Genomic DNA, 20,888 nt, shown 5'->3' on the forward strand with positions numbered 1-20,888 from the left:
TGCGGAGTGCACGCATACTTCATAAAGTACCAGCTTCCATATTTAATTCTGGGTTATTAAGTGCACATTGTTACAATTAGGCGTGTATTGTTATATAATGGGTAAAGAAAATATGCATACCGAAACATACAAGCATACTTTCAGGACAGAAATATGCGGTATTTTGTAAACTGCGCAGCTCCTGCCACACGATTTATATAATGTTGGCCTAAATCTCTGCAGACTTGCTTGCACACACAAAAGGTGTACCTCAGGCAGTTTTGGAAGTTGGGCTTTATGCTTGCAAAACTTAAGAGCTTAGCTAGCTACACCAATGCACTTTCGTCCCCTTCTCGCTAACGTTTTGCAAACTAATTCAAACTTTTTTTTTTTTTCCACTGCTGTACGATGACTTCCAAACTGTCCACAAATGAAAACATTTTCCCTGCCACCAGACCTTCAGGATATTTACCTTTGTGTGCAGAGTTAGACAGACAGAGTAAAGGCACAAAGCCTTTTGCACATTTCTGCTTCACAACCCTATACTAGCAGAAGAGGTTGCAGGAGGAAGCCATCTTTGCCGTGGGCCATCTTTTCTGATTAGGATCCTCATCACACTACATGGGCGACATATGCACGTTTTACTACAGTGCTGCTTACAATGATGGATAAAAGCCTCTAATGTGAAACCAGAGCGACCATTGCACCTAAAAAATGGTGCTCCCTCAATGTCCATGCGTCATCAGTGGGAGGGGACACGTGGTGGGGGCTCGGGAGGCAGCAGGAAGTATTAATATCGGAGGTTTGAAGGGAAGGAGGTTACAACGTGGGGGCAGCTCTTCATTGTATTCTCATGTTTGGGGGAGGGGGGGTTAGGGGACCAGGGGGTGTCTCAGGTGTGCGTGAGGGGGTTGGGGGGGGGACTACTATGGAGTGCAGAGCGGGGAGACCTCTTCCTGAGAATTTAGTGGTCCTAGACAAGCAATGCGATGGCGCCGGGAACGCGTGTTGCTACCGCCACTGCAGGGCTGTGGTACTGAGGCACCGTGGTTTCATGAATTCCACCGGGATTAAAAAGCCGCTGGAAGATGACGTTTTATCACTGCTTAATTTAGTTTAATTTGACTTTGTGATTTATATTCTGCCTTTCATGACTGGTTAGCTACGTTTTAGGTACCTGGTAACCTGTTGCCAGTGCATAATAAAACAAACCTTGTCCCCTGCCTAAAAAGCAAGTGTAAGGCTGTCCCAGTACAGCGGAGTCTGACTATACGACGTCAGGGAGTGCGGAGTGTGTAATGCCTCTTATAATGGAGCCCACTCTGGCTCGTGCGCTTTCCTCTAGTCTAGGAAGGTGGCTGAGGCTCAAGGTGGGAGCCCTCAGGCCTTCCAGAAGGAGGGAACCTTTTTGGGGGGGGGGGGGGGGGTCCCAAGAAGAAAGCTGAGATTGAGAGAACCTCAGCAGGCGACGAACAGTGAAAGGGGAGCTACTCCCATACTCCTTGCCTTCCACTGAAGATTTGCTTTCAGGTATGCAGAGGCATTTCTGGTTGTAGCCAGAGTTGCTTCTTGGAGGAAGTCGGCAGACACTCATCTACTCGGGGGTGCGTGTACCGGTTCAAGTTACTGCCTGGGCCACAGAGACTCGTGCACCTGAGAGCAAGCATCAAAAAGAGGAAACTCCAGAGGGACCCCATCCTCCTACGAGTACTTCAGAGCTAGTGGGGTAGTGGAGGAAGAAAACCCCTTCTGTATGCATATTTGGTGCTAGACTGTGCTTTCTGAATATTGCTGATTTTTGGAATGTGTACTCTCTCGTTTGTTTTGTTTCTTTCTCTACGGATTGCAGTATTCTCCATTGTGCACTATGGATTTTACCGATCTGCATTCCAGTAAAGGATTTATTTTTGAACAACACCAGATTATGAGGCAGTGTATTATTTTTTGCTGGAAAGTGTTAGACCAAAAATGGTTTAACTCCCCCTTCCCACCCAAGTCAGAAGCACTCACAAGTGAGCTAAGTCCTACTAACCGGTGGAGCAAGGGTTACACAGGTATAGGAATATCTGTAATCAAACTGATACCCACACAATACCCTACTCCACCAAGGCGATACACCACAGCCTGGCCAATCTTTCACACATCAAGAGCCAGAAAACCAGAATTCACAGAGGCAAAGATCCATCAGAACTTTCACAGGCAGGTGAAAGATGACTCCCCTCTACACACACATACACACACGAAAGACAAGGTAAACTCTCTCAGACACAAAGACACACTCACATTCTGACACAAAGACACACACACTCTTTCTAATCCAAAGAGACACATACGTACACTCGCAGACCCAAAGACACACACACTCTCTCGGATACTCGTTCTGCTGTTGTACTGCTGCTCATGTGCTCACTGAGAGCCTGCTTCCCCCTGGCCCAGTATTGCTTCATTATGTAAAGTTCCTGCTTGCTGCTAACCTTCCACAACCTGAGGCAGCCCCCTCCCTTTCCCATTCCCAGCCTTTCTTGGTGCCCACGCTCTCCAGGAGACTCACTGATGTTACAGTCTGTGCATAAACCTCAAGAGATACCAGTTGCCCACCCCTGGGTAAGCAGAATACCTCACACATGCAGAACACAGACAGCCTCTTACCAATTATAGAAAAGAGACCATAAAGTAGAAATAGAAATGTGCAGACAAAATCTAAACTGGAAACTGCAACAAACTCGACGATATTATGCAATGCAACAATGGAAAGAAGAAACACCATTCCTCAAAAAACACCACATAAATCAAGAAATATAAAACATCATAATAGTTAAACCATATTAATAAAAAGAAAAAATATTACAAAACAGCTGACAAACAGAACATCCAATAATTAAAAATTTACATAACTGTTTTAATATTTCCCCAAAAAACAATAAAATATTTCAAAACAGCAAACATATCAATTAACATCCATAAATTAAAACAAGTAAAGATTTAAAAACCTTCCATTCTCTATATGTGACCCTAGCTTAGTTTTCTCTCAAAAAAGGGTCTCTAAATAGAAATTTTTCCAGCATGGGAAGAGATTTTGCATATTTGGCTCTACCTTTTTGTGGGAGGCTTCAGTGGGTTATAAATTACCTGGAGCATGCTCAGAATTAAGAGGGAAGTAGAGAGAAAGAGAGAGTGACGAGAGTTTTTTTTGTGGAGATCCCTTTCTAGGCCCCTCTGGCCTGGAGAAGAAAGGGAAGGCGATAGTGAGAGAAAGTTGGAGCTGGAGGTTTGGTCACAGCCTCACCCCTTGATTGGAAGGAGGAGAAGGATTTTAGCGATGGAGTGCTACAGAGTTTTTGTGGGTTTTGACCGATCTGTAAGGAAGGGCGCCCCTTGTATCCAGACGGGCTTGGTCATTATTTTTTGCCCAAGCTGCAAGAAATAGGCAAGGGTGAAGAGAATTTGAGAGGCTCTGAGAATTTTGGATATTAAGTCGGGGGGTTTCCTAGATCAGTGTGGAGGCTGGAGTCTGTGAACTTGGGGATTTTTTCCCTCTTCTGCCCAGTTTATGCTGTAAGTTACCCTACCCTCCATTGGGAAAGGAGGTTAAGCATGGATGGTAGTGCAGCGGGGAGGAGCCCAACCAGGGGGAACTAAATGGATAAGGAAACTGTGACTCTCTTAAGAAATAACAGCAAAAATCATTCTTATCTTCACTATTCTTGCTTTGATCCTAATCTTTCAACTACAGTAAACATTTTTGTTGAGCACCAGTTGGACTCCTGCTATTTTATCTTTCTTCCTTGCTACCAGTAGTGAATGGCTTGTGAGAGGCGGGGCCACCTGATGCTGTCACCTGAGCTGTGGTGTTTATTTTTATTGTGGTTTTTGTGGCACCCCAGAGATCCATAGCTTAGAGAAGTGAAGTTTTCCTCGCATACGCCTAGGGCCCTGGAAGTGTATCTTTCCCCCAGCTCCCCGTGCCGGACAAATCCCGGCAAACGTAGCTCCCTGCATGAAGCTCAGTACCCAAACGAGGATACCACTACTCATACCTGACACCTTTGGATGGCCAGTCACCCTGAGATTGTTGTGGTTTGAGGGGAGGGAAGCCACGCAAATATTAATTCTTTCTCTCTCTCACACTTACACCTCACATTCCCTACATGCTCTCACACACACACACACAGGTACTCTCTCTCTCACACATACACCCAGGCAAGCAGGCACTCTCTCACACACACGCACACATATATAGGCAGGAACTCTCTGACACATACACACACACACACATATACACGGGCATTTTCTCGCTCACAAATATACACGCGCACGCACAGGCACTCTATCAGGCCCTCATCTTCAGCCACCGCAGGATGGACTCCATGCTGACCTACCATTCCTCTGTCGGGACCTCATCATAGGTCGCTGCGGGATAAGCTCTGCAACCACCTGGACTGCTTCTTTGACCGGTGCGGGATAGGCTCCTCTGCGGCCCAGCTGGATTTTGTTTTCGGCTGTCAGTTTTGTTTTAAGAAGGGAGGATATGGACCTGAAGGCAGCTAGCTGTGATCTTCCCCTTCTCAGTATCTGCATCTTCTGACTCCCGCCCTCGAGCTGACTGCTGAGAAGGGGGGAGACCCGTTGACCATACAGGTTGGATTTCACGATGGATGGACACCCCTGGCTATATTGTGCTAAATCGGTCCCAGCATGTGACATCATCAAAAACCCAGATTACTTAACCAACTGGACAGTGCACTACAACTGTAATGTCCAAAAATGTGAAGGGACTAAAATAAGGTTTCTAAAGCAAAAGTCATGTTTGAGCTTAAATGTGTTCTACGTTTTGGGCAGGCCCAGTGACCCTGCGGCTCAATGGAAGTGCAATATAATGCCATGCAGGAGAACATCACATCTACCATTAAAATTGGCAGGGCTGGGGATGCTGTGCAGGTCCCGGTAGGACCTGGTTTTGATTGAATAGGATGCTTACTGGAGCAAGAAGCAGCTTCTGGGAAAAAAATAAAATCATCTATCCTATATTTGTCTAAATGGTTTAGATGTAAAGCTTTCCAATAATTCCCATCTATCATATTATGTGTTTTTTACTGTAAGCCACCTTGGTGTTAATTAAGAAAGGACAGGAAACCAGATTTTAATAAATACAAATATTTAAAATAATCAATTTCATAAGAGACATTTTACCTTGTATTTGGCTTCAGGTTCTCAATGGGCAGATTTGTACCCCCGGCACTTCTTGTTGACCACTTATTCCTTAAAAAGTCATCATAAGAGGCACTGTAAACCAAATAACCTGCCAAAAGAAAAAAAAAAACCCAGCTCCGGTGATGTGTTCACAATAATTTCTTGTCTGATTTCCATTGCCAAGTCAACGTGTTTAGAGACTTTTAGAAGTGTTACACTGCAGAACCGATATTTATTTATTTATTTTATTTATTTAACAGTTTTTTATACCGACCTTCATAGTAGATAACCATATCGGATCGGTTTACATTTTAACAAAGGGTAAACTGAGGTAACAATTCTGGTAAATAATATATAACAAAGGAAAAAGGAATAAGTCAAAGTTACAATCAACAAGGAATGGAAAACTTGGAGGCTTAAAGACAAGCTGGAAGGAAGATAGAGGCAGGTAGAATAAATAAATCATGATACGAATAATTTAACGGATAAGTACTATTAGTGCTGATGCAATATTATGTTATGTTTTTCAGGCTGCTAAGAGATTTTATGGAGATTGTGCAGAATGAGTCACAAAAAAATAGCTTTCTGGAAAGAATGCTGTACACATTTTCCCCCTGATCTAGCAATGTTCTGTAGCTTTGCTTTATACGATGGTTCAACACCGGATATTAAAATGTGCTCTCTTCATGGAGGCTCAGTAGCATAATGACTTGCTGCCCATGATAGCGGTGCATCCTATATTTTCTTTCAATCTTCCCAACTGACTATTTTTCTTAGTGATAAGCCTGCACAAGGGTGATCTCCTTTCACTATCCCTCACTATCCCTCTCTGGATAGCCAGTGAAAGCTCTGCCATTAATTAGTGTTTTATTTATTTATTTATTTTTAGATTTTTATATACCGGTGTTCCTATATGAAATAAAGATCACATCGGTTTACATTGAAACAGAACATGAAAATTGCCAAAAGGCATTACATAGAACAAGGTTATGAAACTTGGAACAGTGTACATAAGTTCAAAATTTAACAATAACGTTGTAACATTGATGACCAAAAGATAAAGGAGAAAAAAAAAAAAAAAAAGACTTAAACAATTAAGTTGACAGGTCTTATTGAGCATAAAAATTATAACGTATAAGTGAGAAAGTCTCAAGTGTCCTGCAGCAAGAGATTAGATACCGAAGTAGGTAGTGGTATGGAAAATGGGGGTTTGTGAAGAAGATATGGTTGGAGGGGAAAAAATGATGATCATGGTCCTGGAAAAGCTTGGCTAAAGAGCCAGGTTTTAAGTTTTTTTTTGAATGAAGAGTGGCAGAACTCAAGCCGAATGTCTGGTGGGAGCGCATTCCATTGAATGGGGCCTGCTGTAGATATGGCACGTTTATGATGCGAGGATTTTGTTGAAGGTACATAGAGTGTGCCTTTATATGCTCCTCTGATGGGTCTAGAGGAGGAGTGAGGGCGTAGTTGGTTACATAATTGAAGAGGAGAGATATTGTGAATGGATTTATGAATTACGGTGAGTACTTTATATAGGATCCTTTGCTTTATAGGCAGCCAGTGGAGGAGCTTGAGAATGGGGGTGATGTGATCTCTTTTATTCGTATTGGTAAGGATTCTGGCTGCAGAGTTCTGTAGCATTTGGAGGGGTTTGATGGATGAATATGGAAGGCCAAAGAGAAGCGAATTGCAATAGTCGACTTTTGATAGAATAATGGCTTGTAGGACCATCCGAAAATCGTTGAAATAAAGAAGAGGCTTCAATTTTTTTAAGACTTGTAACTTATAAAAACAGTCTTTGGTGGTTGTGCTTATGAATTTTTTAAAATTGAGCTGATTGTCTAGCATGATACCTAGATCTCGAACATGTGGTGAGTGATTTAATATGGGAGTGGATGAGTTGAGTAGGTCAGCTGGGTTTAGAAGTTTGATGTTGATGTCTTGATTGATGATTAGGATCTCAGTTTTGTTGTTGTTAAGAATGAGGCAAAGGCTGGAGAGAAGATGATTGATCTGTTGCAAACAATTGTTCCAGTGAGCCAAGGTTTTTTTGTAAGGATTCTGAGATTGGGATGAGTATCTGGATGTCATCCGCGTAGAGATAGTGAGTTAGGTTTAGTTTAGTAAGTAGATGACATAGAGGTAAGAGGTAAATGTTGAAGAGGGTAGGGGAAAGGGAGGAACCCTGAGGGACCCCCCCGGTTGGAAGGGATCGGTTGTGATTCTTTGTTGTTAATCTTTACTTTGAATTGTCTATTTGCTAGGAAGGATTTGAACCAGCTGAAGACTGTTCCTTTAATGCCTATATCTGCCAGACATTTTAATAGAGATGAATGGTTGACAGTGTCAAAGGCTGCAGAGAGATCTAGTAGTATCAAAAGATGTGGTTGTTTTTTGTCCATATTAGATAGAATAGAATCGGTAAGAGAGATAAGGAGAGATTCAGTGCTTAACGATTTCCGAAAGCCATACTGGGAAGATACAAGAATGTTGTTTTCTTCCAAATATTCAGATAGTTGTTTATTGACTATCTTTTCCATAATTTTGGCGATCAATGGCAGATTAGCTATTGGGCGGAAGTTAGCTGGATCTGTGGTTGGAAGGTTAGGTTTTTTAAGTAGAGGTTTGAGAATAGCTAATTTAAGTTGGTCAGGAACTAGACCCTGGGAGAGAGAGCAGTTAATGATGTCTGCAATTGGTTTTGATATGGAGTTTCTTATTGCGATGAGAAGGTTAGTAGGAATTGTGTCTAAGGGATGAGATGATGGTTTCATTTTTTTAAGTATGTTTTCTATCTCAAGTGCTGAAGTGGTCTCGAAAGTTTCCAGCGTTGTATTTAGTTGAGGTGAGGTAATGTGAGGGAAAGGGGGATATGAAAAAGATGATGAGAAAGAGATAGTCAGTTTGTCAATTTTATCCTTAAAGTATTCTGCTAGTTCTGATGCTTTGTTGAGTGCTTGATCATCAGGAATGGTAGGAGGTGATGGTTTAGTGAGAGCTGAAACGTAGGAGAAAAGTGCTTTTGAATCAAATATGAAATGATGTATTTTTTTTGAGAAAAAATCTCTCTTTGTTCTCAGTATGGTGATCCTATAAGCATTGAGGGAGGTTTTATAAATAGCTAATGTTGTGGGGGATGGGTTTCTCCTCCAAGTGTGTTCTTTATTTCTTAGCTCTTGTTTAAGCAGCTTCAGTTCTGGGGTGAACAGCTTCAGTTCTGGGGTGAACCAGGGTTTCCTGTAGCATAATGACTTGCTGCCCATGATAGCGGTGCATCCTATATTTTCTTTCAACCTTCCCAACTGACTATTTTTCTTAGTGATAAGCCTGCACAAGGGTGATCTCCTTTCACTATCCCTCACTATCCCTCTCTGGATAGCCAGTGAAAGCTCTGCCATTAATTAGTATGACAAAACCCCACACTACTGGAAACAATAAACTGGAATGCAATGCCCCCGTAAACCTTAGATTACAACAAGATTACAGACAATTTAAAAAGGACCTGAAAACTTGGTTATACATACAGGTTTTTAAACAAATGGAAGGTGATCCTCAGAGCAAATAGCTGGCATTTTCTTTTTATGTATGATTTTACTCCGTATTTTATTTTATGCTCTTTTAATATTTTTATATTAATGCAATGGTGTTTTAAGTTTTTATTTTTGATATTATTATATTTTATTTTATTATGAATTTGAATTTTTTAGTATTACTTAATAATAATTTTAATTATACTGTTGTTATTTTATACTTTTCTTGTCTGATTTGTAAACCGCTGTGATGGTACTTCCAAACGACGGTATTGAAAAACTGTCAAATAAATAAATAAATAACAGCTCCGAACAACACAAAGTTCCACCCTTTACACTTTGATTTAATAACACCACACGGCATGACTGTGCACTTTGACTACGACTGGTAATATTTTAAAGGATCTTCATACAAATCACGGGCTGCTACATTACATAGCTCCCTGCACAAATGAGATGTTGCCATGCCTTCATCATTCATAATCACAAGTCCTGTATCTACCAAAATGCTTTTCTAACTTTTAGCAAGAATTTTTTTTACATATGCACTTAAAAGATTTTCTGCTTAGCTTTTTTTTATAGTGGTTCTTGGATCTTGATGTTACTACCACTGAATGACTGCATCAGTCCCCAGTGGAACCACCTGAACCACTAGCAGATTGCTGCTCTGTTTGTCCTTTATAATTTTCATTTCTATGTTTCTATATGTTTCTATGTTGATGCCCCCTACTTTGAGGACTTGGATTTGTGAGGACAGATTTGAAATAAATTCGATTGATGTCCTTACTGTAATATTCTTTAATTTATTTTTCAAGTGTTTTTTAATTTCTAATTTTTCCTTTTCAAGTGGTATGTTGGAAATTAAACTTTGAAATTCATAAATAAAAAAATAATTAAAAAAAAAAGCTGCCAGAGACTTGCGGCGGATTACAGTGAGTCACCGGCTCCTTTAAAGCATCAGCATTCTGTAAATTTAAAAGCTAGACCGGAATGTGACTACAACCACTTTCTATTTGTTTCTGATTATTTTCCTGAAAGGCGGTGAGATCATTTCTGGCTTTAAAATACGACAGAGACGCATGGCTTGACGCTAGACATTTCCAGATATCATTCTAGGGATGAAGGAACCACTTTGATTAAATGCAAACCAGATCTGAACGAATGGGCATGAATGGTGGAGGAGGTGCGCTAAAGAGTGGAACCGGACAAGGCTGTAAAACTGATAAAGATGAGAAGATCTTCATAGCTTAACCTGGATAATATATCCAGAGCATTCTTCATACCTTAACATACTTTCTATACTAAATCAATTGTATTTATTTATTTATTTATTGGCCCAGTCCAAATGCAAAATCTGCAAATAGTGACATAGACCCAGAACAATCTGAAAATGTCAGACTTTTAAAACATCAGTCACATTCAAGTTAGGATGACGTTGTATCTGGTCAACCTAAGTAAACTGAAGTCAAATATTCCCAGAGTTAAACTTGGATTCAAACTGGTTTGCAGGTGGTTCACCGGTTCCTGATACCTTTGCTAGTGTGTTTTCAGATATTTATTTATTACTTGAACCTTATATCCTGCTTTTGTGAATACACAGTTTGCTCAAAGCGGGTTACAGGATATTAGAAAATGTAGCTTACAAGCAAATCAAATGTAGCGTAAATAACAACAGTTTGACAAAAAGTAGAAAAAAATAAAGTGTGCCTTCAAGGCAAAATATATCTACAAACAAGATTAAACTCTAATCAAAACGTAGTACTAGTGATTTACTCACAACAAATAGCGATATCGTAATACATGATTTTAGCAGCTGTTTAAGATATTCAAGGAGACTGTCAGACAGTTCTCACAGTCATTTGGAATTTAGCATCTAAAGGCCTGATAGAAAAGCCAGGCCTTTATTTGCTTCCTGAAAGGAGAGCAGCCCTGTATTTGCTGGTGCTCTTCTGGGAGGGAGCTACATAAGGCAGAAGATGCTCCTGTGAAAGATATATTACGAATGTCTGTTCATTTAAAAAAAAAAATTGTATTTATGATTTCAAATAATTACACAAGCATGCACTTTAAATACTGAAACAGAATCATTTATGCAAGTAATGTGAAAAGGAAAGAGATAAATAATAAAAAAAAGCATAAATCTCCAGTTAGTCCACCAACAGTGGGAAAACCAAGACAGAAAAAAAACATTTGAGGATTTGACAGATGAAGAAATATTTTTAAAAATGAGCCATTAACCTAAGGATATATTACTATAACAATTTAACCACCAGTCTCAAGTGATTCTTTGTTCACCTCCAGTTGCCATCTTCCTGGAATCTAAAAAGAAATTTAACTATGAGGGTTCAAAAAAAAATATATGTAACTTCTAAAATTTAACAATACAAGGTTAATAATATCTCTTGGCACATTCCCAGAGATCTTTTGTGGCAATCTTGAATGTTTTCCATAAATCAGGTTATACCCAAATCTTTCCACCAGGAAATAACATGTTCTTATTTTGAAAAAAAAGAGGAAAAATAAAAGTCCTTATCTTGATCAAACACAAATAAAACCAGAAGCAATGCTCTTTGAATCTCTTCCTCTGGTGATTTCTCCAACCAGGCAGTTAGATCCAAGATATTAAAGGAAGCTTCTCCAGCAGACTGACCATCTTCCTGTTCCACTTTTCTACAGATTTTAAAAGGGTTACACGTGTAAATCCTCAGGATTTATGCGCATAACCGCTCCTGCACGTGCCGAGCCTATTTTGCATACGCCCGGCGACGCGCGCAAGCCCCGGGACGTGCGTATGTCACGGGGCTTTGTGAAAGGGGCAGAGCAGGGGCGGGAGTGGGGCAGGGGCGGGACCGAGGCCTCCGGCACAACGGCTGTGCCGTGGGATCGCGCGCCGGCCAGCTGCCGGCGCGTGCAAGTTGGCAGGCATAAATAACAAAATAAAGGTAGGGGGAATTTAGGTAGGGTTGTGGGGCGGGTTAGATAGGGGAAGGGAGGGGAAGGTGGAGGGGGGCGAAAGAAAAGTTCCTGACCCCTCGGAGCGGCCTCGGAGGGAACAGGGAAAGCCATCGGGGCTCCCCTAGGGCTCGGCATGCGCAAGGTGCACAAGTGTGCACCCCCTTGCACGCGCCGACCCTGGATTTTATAGCATGCGCGGCTGGGCGCGCATGCTATAAAATCGGGTGTAGATTTGTGCGCGCCGGGTAGCGTGCACAAATGTACCCCCCGCGTGCAGGTTTTAAAATCTGGCCCATTTTACTTAAGGGAGATATAGCAGTTTTAGGTAACCTGAGAACTTCCACCAGGTATTTTTTTAAAACTGTCCCGCTAAAGCGTGGGAGAGGAGCCGACTGGACTGCGCAAGTTGCTGCCGGTCCGGACCGCGAGTAAGTTAAAAATCAAAGGTCAGTGGGGTTTTAGGGGTCAGGATGGATTGGGTAAAAGAGAGGCAGGTTAGGTAGGGGTTTAGGAAGTTCCCATCCCATTCCGCTCCTTTACTGAAGCAAACTGGGAGAGAACTGGGGAAAAAGACCAATTGCGTCGCCACGCACAGGCTGTGAAACCCCCCCTCCCCCACTTACGTACGCGATTTGGCACTCGTGTGCACACGGACGCCTGTGCGCGAGTCTTAAAATCTACCTTTAATTGAGCGTCTCAGAGATCTGGAAAGCTTGAACGTGGCTGGCCTTTCGCTCAGGTAGATAGGTCCATCTCCTCACAAGGCCTTGAATGTCCGTGTCAGAGTTCTGACCTTCGTTCTGCATGGTCTTGGCAGCCAGTGTAGTTCGAACAGAATGGGAGAGATGTGGTCACGTAGTTTGCATTCCTCTATCAATTGTGCTGCTGAATTCTGTATTATCCGGAGTTTTTCCAGTGCCTTGTCTGATAGGCTCTTGTAAAGTGAGTTGAGGTAGTCTAGTGTTGTGGTTACTGCGACATGAAGAATTATGCGTAGGTTTGACTTCTCAATGAGGGGGAGCAGTCTCCATAAGTTCTATAGTTGAAAGTGATGGCTCTTTACTGTTGCCTAGATTTGTGGCATCATGGCAAGTTTTGAATCAGGTAAGACTCTGAGGCTTTTTACCTATGTTTTAAGTGGGAGCTCATAGGTTCTAAATGGTATTTTTAGGTCAGAGATTGGTTTGTTCTTGTTCCTCATTCATAGTATCTCCATTTTGTTGGAATTCAGGTGGAGCTTTTTGTATTTCGTCCATTCTGGAATGGCTGTAAGACATGAGCTTAGCTTATTTATAGCTATTGATGGATCCGAATCCATTGATAACATGAACTGGCCATCATCTGCATAGATGTAGGCCTTTATAATCAAAGGTTTGAGGTATATGCTGAAAAGATCTGGTGACAGTATGAATACTTGGGAGACCTCACAATCCAAGATCCAAGGTGCTGATGTGAGGTCAGCAAAATGTACTGATGTTGCCTGACAAAAAAAGGAACTGAACCAGGTTAGAACCTTGCCACTTCGGCTGGCCTGTTCTAGTCATGAAAGCGTGATATTGCGATTTACGGCATTAAGAGCTGCCGAGAACTCCAGTAGTACCAGAATCACTGCCTGGCTTCTGTTGCAATATCTCAAGAGGCCATCCGGTAGGGTAACAAGGGGTGTTTTTGTTCTGTGGCCTTTTTCTAAAACCGGATTGCTATGGGTCCAGCCAGATTTTTTTTTCTGTTGACCATTTGACTCAGCTGCATTCCCACTGATTTTTCTAAACGTTTTCCTTGAAAAGACATATTTGACACTGTGCAGTAATTTTCAGGTTTGTCTGGATCCAGGTTTGGCTGTTTTATTAGAGGTCATAGCACGGTCTTTTTTAGCTGTATAAGCAACACACCCACAGAGAGGGAGGCGTTTACTAGTATTTCGGTAGCCCAGGCTGTGAGGCCCTCATTAGCTAGTTTTACTAATCTGAATGGGCACAGAGCAAGGGTGCAGGTTGTTGGACATAAGGAAGTTAGGGTTTTTCCAAGGTCTTTTCAGTAATTAGGATGAAAGATTCCCATTTCTTTAATGCATTTGGTGGTGTTGAGTTTATTTTTGTCTTGCCTGTGTCTAAGGAGGTCCTAGTTTTTGTTCTCAAAGTAGGAAGCAATGACATTTGCAGTTAGTTTTGAATTAGAGGGAAGATTTTATTGAGATGCTAGTTGCTGTAGGCTATTTACTATTTCAAATAATTTCTTGGCTGGGTTTGGAGTTTGTTCAATACACAGGGAGAAGATTGAAATCTTTTGGTCATTGTTATGGCTTTATGGTAGATTGTATGTGTAATTAGCACAAACTGACACGAGGGCACACTTTGGCACAGGTGCATCAGCGCACACTAGGGATGTGCAGGAGGAAAAAAATTGTTTTTGCTTTCAGTACATTTTCGGGAGGTTTCCCCCCCCCCCCCCCCCCCCCATGAATTTTAGTTTGTGGATTGTTTGACTCATTTCATTCATGAGAAAAAAAGTAAATCAAACAATTAAAAAAAAACCAAAAATGGCCAGAAAATGAGGAGTCCCACCCGCCCACCCGGAAAAATCCCAACTTACCCAGTCCAGTGAGGCCTAGGCCCAGGCCGAAGCCTCGGCCTTGCGTAGAACGAGGAAGCCATATGTCGCGGCAACCTCAGCCCACTCAAAGCCGACAACTTGGCCAGAATCAGGCCCAAAGCATGGGCCACCCAGACCCAGGCACAACACCGCAACCTGACCTGGAGGCCAGGTCTCGACACCTGTGCCTTGGCCTAGGCCAGAGCCTGGACCAGGACTGACACCACAACCCAGCCCTGAGGCCAGGTCCTGATGCCGGGGCATAGGCCCAGACCCAGGCTCGACACCGGGACATGGCCTGGAGGCTGGACCCGATGCTCAGCCTAGGTCGGAGCCCAGACCAGGACCAACCCGGACAAAAGCCCAATGCCAAGGTCTGGCCTGGAGACTGGGTCCTGAGGCCTAGGGTCAGGCCCAGAATTCAGGCCTCGCAGCTGCTCCCGCATCGTCCTCTTCTCTTCTGACTCCGTCCACTGGGGTTATACCACACCCCATCCGCTGGGGTTGTGCCAGGCCCCAGCATTGGGCCTGGGTCTCAACTGAGGCCCAGGCATTGGGTCCTGGCTTCCGGACCAGGTCATAGCATTGGGTTTAGGTCCAGGCTCTGGCCTAGGCCAGGCCTAGGCGTCAGGACTCAGCCTCCAGCTTGGGTCTGGGCCTAGGCCCCGGCATCAGGACCTAGCCTCAGGGCCTGGTTCTCGGCTCCTCTGGGCTCCGGCCTAGGCCCAGGCATCGGAACCAGGCCTCCGGGTCTGGTTGCAGACTAGGGCCTGGGTCTGGGCTGAGGCGCCGGTGTCAGGACACGGCCTCTGGGCCAGGTCGTAGTGTTAGGTCTGGTCTAGGCTTCATCCTTGGCTGAGGCGCAGACATCAGGACCCAGCTTCCGGGTCGGGTCACAGCACTGGGTCTGGGTCCAGGCCCAGGCCCAACCTTGCCATCGGATACACGACGAATCACATATGACCTTTTTCAGGTCTCATCCAAGGCCCTGGCGTCAGGCTGAGCCTAGGCCGTGGCCCACTACTTAGGGCCTCAACCTATGCCCTAGACGAGGCCCTGGCTTCGGGCCTATGCATAGACCGGGGTGCCGGTGTTGCGCTAGGGCGTAGGCCGAAGCCCCTGCTTTGGGCTTTGGCCTATGCCTTAGGCAAGGCCTCAGCTTAGACCCTATGCATTCCTTTCAAACGAATGCAACAAATAAGGTTTGTCTCATTCAGGGGGGCCCCCAATTCATTTTGGGACTCCCCCTCAAATGAAACGAATTGCCCTTATTCGTCTCATTTTTAAAATTCATTTGGAACAAATTCACATCCTTAGTGCGCACTTAGATACACGGCCATTTTATAACTTGTGCGCGTATATGTGCACATGTTTTAAAATAACCTGGCCGTAAGCACAAGTGTGCCTAATTTTAAGTGGCCATATGCATTGGCATGCAAATCCCTCTTCTGCCGTGTAAGTCGGGGAATTTTAAAAGGGGTAAGTGTCCATGCCATTGCCAGTTTTACCAGTTGTTCCACCAGTTCACCCAGTTAAGAGCTAGGTTCTCCAAACTCCCTAGTGTAATAGCCTTCACGCACCCCGGTTAGCCCAGACATTTAAAACCCATCGGATACGGCTAGTTTTCTTTTTTCTAAGCTTATACACTTCTCCATAGCAGAAGTAAACGTCCGCGTCTCTAGACCTGGGCGCACACCTAGGCACATAAGTATTTGCGTGCACATGTCTCGGCCCAGCCACGCCCTGTAACACCCCTTGCCCCCCACAGACCATGCCCCTTTTTGAATTGGAGTGAGATGTGCGCACAGCAGGAAATGTGTGCATATCTAGGCATCTTTTAAAATATGGTGAGCACATCCCCTAATTGATGTACATGCCGGGCTTTTAAAATTCGCCTTTTGATGTTTTAGAGTTCAAAATTCTTTTAAGTACCAGGAGGTGCTTCTGTGGGGTGAGCATTGGCCTTTTTTTTTTGGGTGGGGGTAATTTTGTCTCAGGTTTTGGTTAGGTTTTCATTCATTCATTCCTGTAATTGTCATTTCTTTTTTTTAACTATTATTCTTTTCTTATTGTACACCTTGCTTTATTTACAGATTAGCCATTGGCAGTGGCCATCATTCAAGCCACAGACTTCTTTCAGAACCTGATACGCATGAACCCTTTGCCCATGCAATAAGTGTTGCTGAGAAACATTTGCTTAGACCCACCTCCCATGAACCGTGAATACTGCCTGCCCAGCATCCCTAGCTCCTGTCAAGCCAAGGAGCAAGAGCTGGGGTTGGGAATTACTGTGATATTAGGTGGTCCTGGTTCCCATTTTTGACAAATATGGCTATCATCATTCAGGAAGGTACAGAAAATGCATATCATATTAAGACTAGAAAATGGAGTCTCAAAATATATAATCCCATGCCACCATGTTAGGATGTGAATTCTTTAATTATCCCTGTCAAGGGCAGCATGTCCTTATGCTGGCTCCTGTTTTATTATTTGTTCCCTAGGGAAGATCCATGGCTCTCTAAGAATAAGGCTTGAGTATGGAAATGTGGAAAGGGTGCCTTTACCTAATTTTAAGATGCCTTTTTGGAACCTTCTTAGCTTTGGAGATGGAAGTTATTCCACTCTTCCTTTCTCTATTTTTGGGTTCCCTTTTCTAAGACTTTTATTGGTGCAATATGCCTGAGTGCCCTAGGGACCAGAGGCTTATTGTGTTCCATCTAAAAGGGAGTGGTACCTCTCATCCAGAGAGGACGTCCTAGTGGAGGAATGGATCTGGGTTCATTCCTGGAGAGAAGGAGATGCTGAAGAAGACCTGTGGCACTCATCAAGTGTTAACGATGTTTACATCATCAAGATTTATTTATTTTATTTATTTATTGTTTTTGTTATACCGAGTTTCATGATAGGCATCACATCAACCCGGTTTACAAATAACAAGGAGTGTAAAACATAACGTAACATAAAAAACAATATTTTCAATAAGAACCTTGAACTTTAAATACAGTGAATCAGAAAAAGGGAGAGGGAAAAGTTACAATAAAACAAGGAAAATAAACGGGATGGATGGGGAGAAAATGAACAGCACAATATTTACAATATTTAAAGATGCTGAAGAGAGGCGCATGGAGGTAGCATCCAGGTACCAATAAGGGAAGTAAGGATAATGACTGAACAACTGGACCAAAGTTATGAGGACATCTAAATTGGGATACCATCTTATTCACCAAATGGTGGGAGGAAGCTTAAAAACTACCCCGTTACTTGGAATGGATTACAGATAGGAAAACTATTTGACATCAGGAACTGTAAATAGAAGTTGAAAGTCACAAATGTATTAGAAAATTTGAAGCTGTAAAATGAATTGTAGTCTATTTGGATATGTTTGCTGTGTTTGACACAGGCATGAATTATTGCTGCTTCGGCTCTAACAAACGGGTATGGGAGGGATGGTAGTAAAACGGTCTGGGTCCTACCTATACTGAATGTATGCAAGTAGAGAATTCAGCTGCGCACAGATGTCTCCTCCTGGCATCCTTTGTGTTTTGGAGTGCCTCAAGGATCAGCTCTTTCTTCCATTTTATTTAATTTGTATGTGGCATTAATTGATGCCCTACTAAAGGAAATAGGACTATCATATTTTGTTTTCCCAAGTGGCAGAGATGGTATCCAAGTAAACTTATTCTGTGAACATCTGAGTGCCATTAGAGATTGGTTGGGTAGGATGGGTTTGTCCCTAAATGTGTATCCAGAACTAAGTATTGTGGATAAGTAAAACCCAACCATCGGTTGGCTTTCAAATTAATTATGATGGTATCACAATGCCTATACTTACTGAGTTTTTAGTCTAGGTGTTCTTTTAGACTCACAACCATCCATGGCTTCACATATAACAGATGTTGTGAGAGTAGCTTTTTATGAACTTAAAATGATAAAATCTCTGAAGACTTTGCTACCCTCTGACCTATTTCATTTTCTCTCAGTCTCTTGTATTGAGCTATGTAGATTATTGTAACATTTTATTTGTCGGGTTACTATGGCATGCTGTTTCTAGGGAGTAAGCGGCTGCAGATTGCATGATCATATAATTCCAGTGTTGAAAGCTCTTCACTGGTTGCCCATAAGGAATCAATCTCAGTTTAAACTGCTTGTGATTGGGTAACTAGAGAACTGAATCAAGGATGAGGCACTTGATTTGATTTATTTGGATTTCAGCAAAGCTTTTGATACGGTCCTGATAGGAGACTTGTGAATAAAATGAGAAACCTGAGAGTGGGCACCAAGGTGGTGGAGTGTATTACAAACTGGTTGACTGACAGGAGACAGCATATAATGGTAAATGGAACCTGCTCTGATGAGAGAACGGTGTTAAGTGGAGTGCCACAAGGATCAGTTTTGGGACCAGGTCTGTTCAATATCTTTGTGAGCGACATTGTGGAAGGGATAGAAGGTAAAGTTTGTCTATTTGCGGATGTTACTAAGATCGGCAACAGAGTGGATATGCTTGAAGGAGTAGAGAGAATGAAAAGTGATTTAAGAAAGTTGGAAGAGTGGTCGAAGATTTGGCAGCTGGGCATCAAAGCCAAGAAGTGCAGAGTCATGCATCTGGGTATCAGAAATCCAAGGGGAGGGGGGGTGAGAAAGACTAATGTGTATAGACTGGTAGAGGGACCTTGGGGTGATAGTGTCTGGCAATCTGAAAGCAACAAATCAATTTGACAAGACGATAGCTAAAGCCAGAATGCTGGGCAACAAAGAGAGAGGAATAATCAGCAGGAAAAGGAGGTGATTATGTCCTTGTACAGGTCCTCGGTGAGGCCTCGCTTGGAGTACTGTGGTTCAGTTCTAGAGCCCATATCTCAAAAGGGATAGAGACAGGACAGAGGAGGTCCAGAGAGGCGTAGCCAAAGTGGTGTGGGGTTTGAATTTGAACACTGTGAGGAGAGGCTGAAGGATCTGAATCTGTACACCCTGGAAGAGAGGAGGCGCAGGGGAGATATGATACAGAGCTTCAGATACCTGAAAAGTTTTAATGACGCAAAAACCCTCGAGCTGTTTCCATTGGAAAGGAAACTGTAGAACTAGAGGTCATGCAATGAAACTCGGGGGGGGGGGGGGGGGGGGGAGGAGGTCGACTCAGAACCAACATCAGGAAATATTTCTTCACGGAGAGGGTGGTGGTTGCCTGGAATGCTCTTCTGGAAGAGGTGGTAAGGATGAAAACAATAAACAAATTCAAAAGGGCATGGGATAAGCACTGTGGATCCCTAAATGCTAGAGGTCGAAAATGAAGAAAAGGGTGCATGGGGGTAACCTGCACGAAGTGGCAGTTCCCACCCTTAACAGAAGGCATGGGGATTATTACCCTTAACAGGTTGGCCTTGATGATTTTGATGCAACTGCAACACTGCTCTCCCCTTCAACAGTAGGGGGCTGAAAGGAGAATTGGATTCAGACAGCCCCCAGCTTTTATGGTCCGGAGTACTAACATGCACACATTAGGGAAAAAGCATAGGACTGCTTCTAAGGCCAAGATCAAAGGTTAAGCAATTTAAACAGCATTGTCTGAATTATCAAGAAAGCTGATCACCCCGTTAGGGTATGGATTTTTAGATGAGCTGTTCAGGAGGCAAGACGGTTTTGCTGCTGTTCCTGTTCTTCTTTTCCTTTAGACATTATGTCTAAAGTCTGGGTTCAGAAAGAGTATAAGGTGCTCTTCTTCCCTTTTTCATGAAGGAATATTATTTCCTTGGAAGGAAGCTTCTATCCACCCTTCCTTCTTTCATGGTTTATCTGAGCTCTCCACTTGAAAGAGTCAGTTCACCCATCCAGGGTTTTGGGAGAAAGCTTAGGCAATCTTACCTGTTGTCCTGGAAAAAAGAGACTTGAGGAGTAAAGGAGAAGAGTGACACCTCACCAGCATAGATCCAGATCCAGTTCAAATACCTACCAGATATTCAGGAGAAGGAGTTGGACAAGGACCCCATAGGTAGAAAAGGACCGAGAGAAAAACCATAGGAGCATTAGACGAATAGAGAGGTGTTGGAAGTGAAGTTATTTTAAGCCCCATGATTATTTGTGGGCCCATGAACTCCTTATAAGGACCTCAACCCAGGTGTTACATATATGGGACAAACGGAGGAACTTAGCAGGTTAAAGTCAGAGATCAAATAAGGTCTGCAATACTAAAAAGAGAGAAAATAGGTAGACGAGATGCGCTTTGCAATCTTTATATATCATCATGTTCTATATTTCTGCATCTGCTAGGCAGCATTTCCCTGCAGGCACTCATTTTCAAACAGCATCCGCAGAACCCTGATGCTTCTTTTTGCTTTTCCATTTGGAGGCAACCAAGCAATGTTGGGCGTCAAGCGGTGTTATTTTGAAAAATGATGCCAGCAAAGCAGGAGTGAGTGGGGATTGCTCGTGCCCAGTTGGACCACCAGGGATTTTCAGGTACCTTTGAGGGTCAGAGAGGTGAGGGGGGGGGGGGGTCCCCCAAGGAGGATGCATTACTATTGACATAGGGGCAGAGCTTGGGAGGGGCTTTTGTTATACTTCTGAGGGGGATGAGCTGGGGGGATGATTTTAGACTACAACCCCTAAGGGACTTGCTCCCCCCTCCACCCCCCCAGGAGGGCCAAA

General features: G+C 43.2%; 1 protein-coding gene across 1 annotated transcript in view; it reads right to left on the reverse strand.

The window, feature by feature from the left end:
- The window catches only part of FNDC1 (fibronectin type III domain containing 1), a 341,854-nt gene that overhangs the window by 80,836 nt on the left and 240,130 nt on the right, over window positions 1–20,888 (reverse strand). The window contains exon 15 of the mRNA XM_029596630.1: window positions 5,170–5,278. Coding sequence (XP_029452490.1) covers window positions 5,170–5,278 — 109 coding nt within the window. The remainder of the gene's footprint in view (window positions 1–5,169; window positions 5,279–20,888) is intronic.

The sequence above is a fragment of the Rhinatrema bivittatum genome, chromosome 3, assembly GCF_901001135.1.
Source record: "Rhinatrema bivittatum chromosome 3, aRhiBiv1.1, whole genome shotgun sequence".
Taxonomy (NCBI): Eukaryota; Metazoa; Chordata; class Amphibia; order Gymnophiona; family Rhinatrematidae; genus Rhinatrema; species Rhinatrema bivittatum.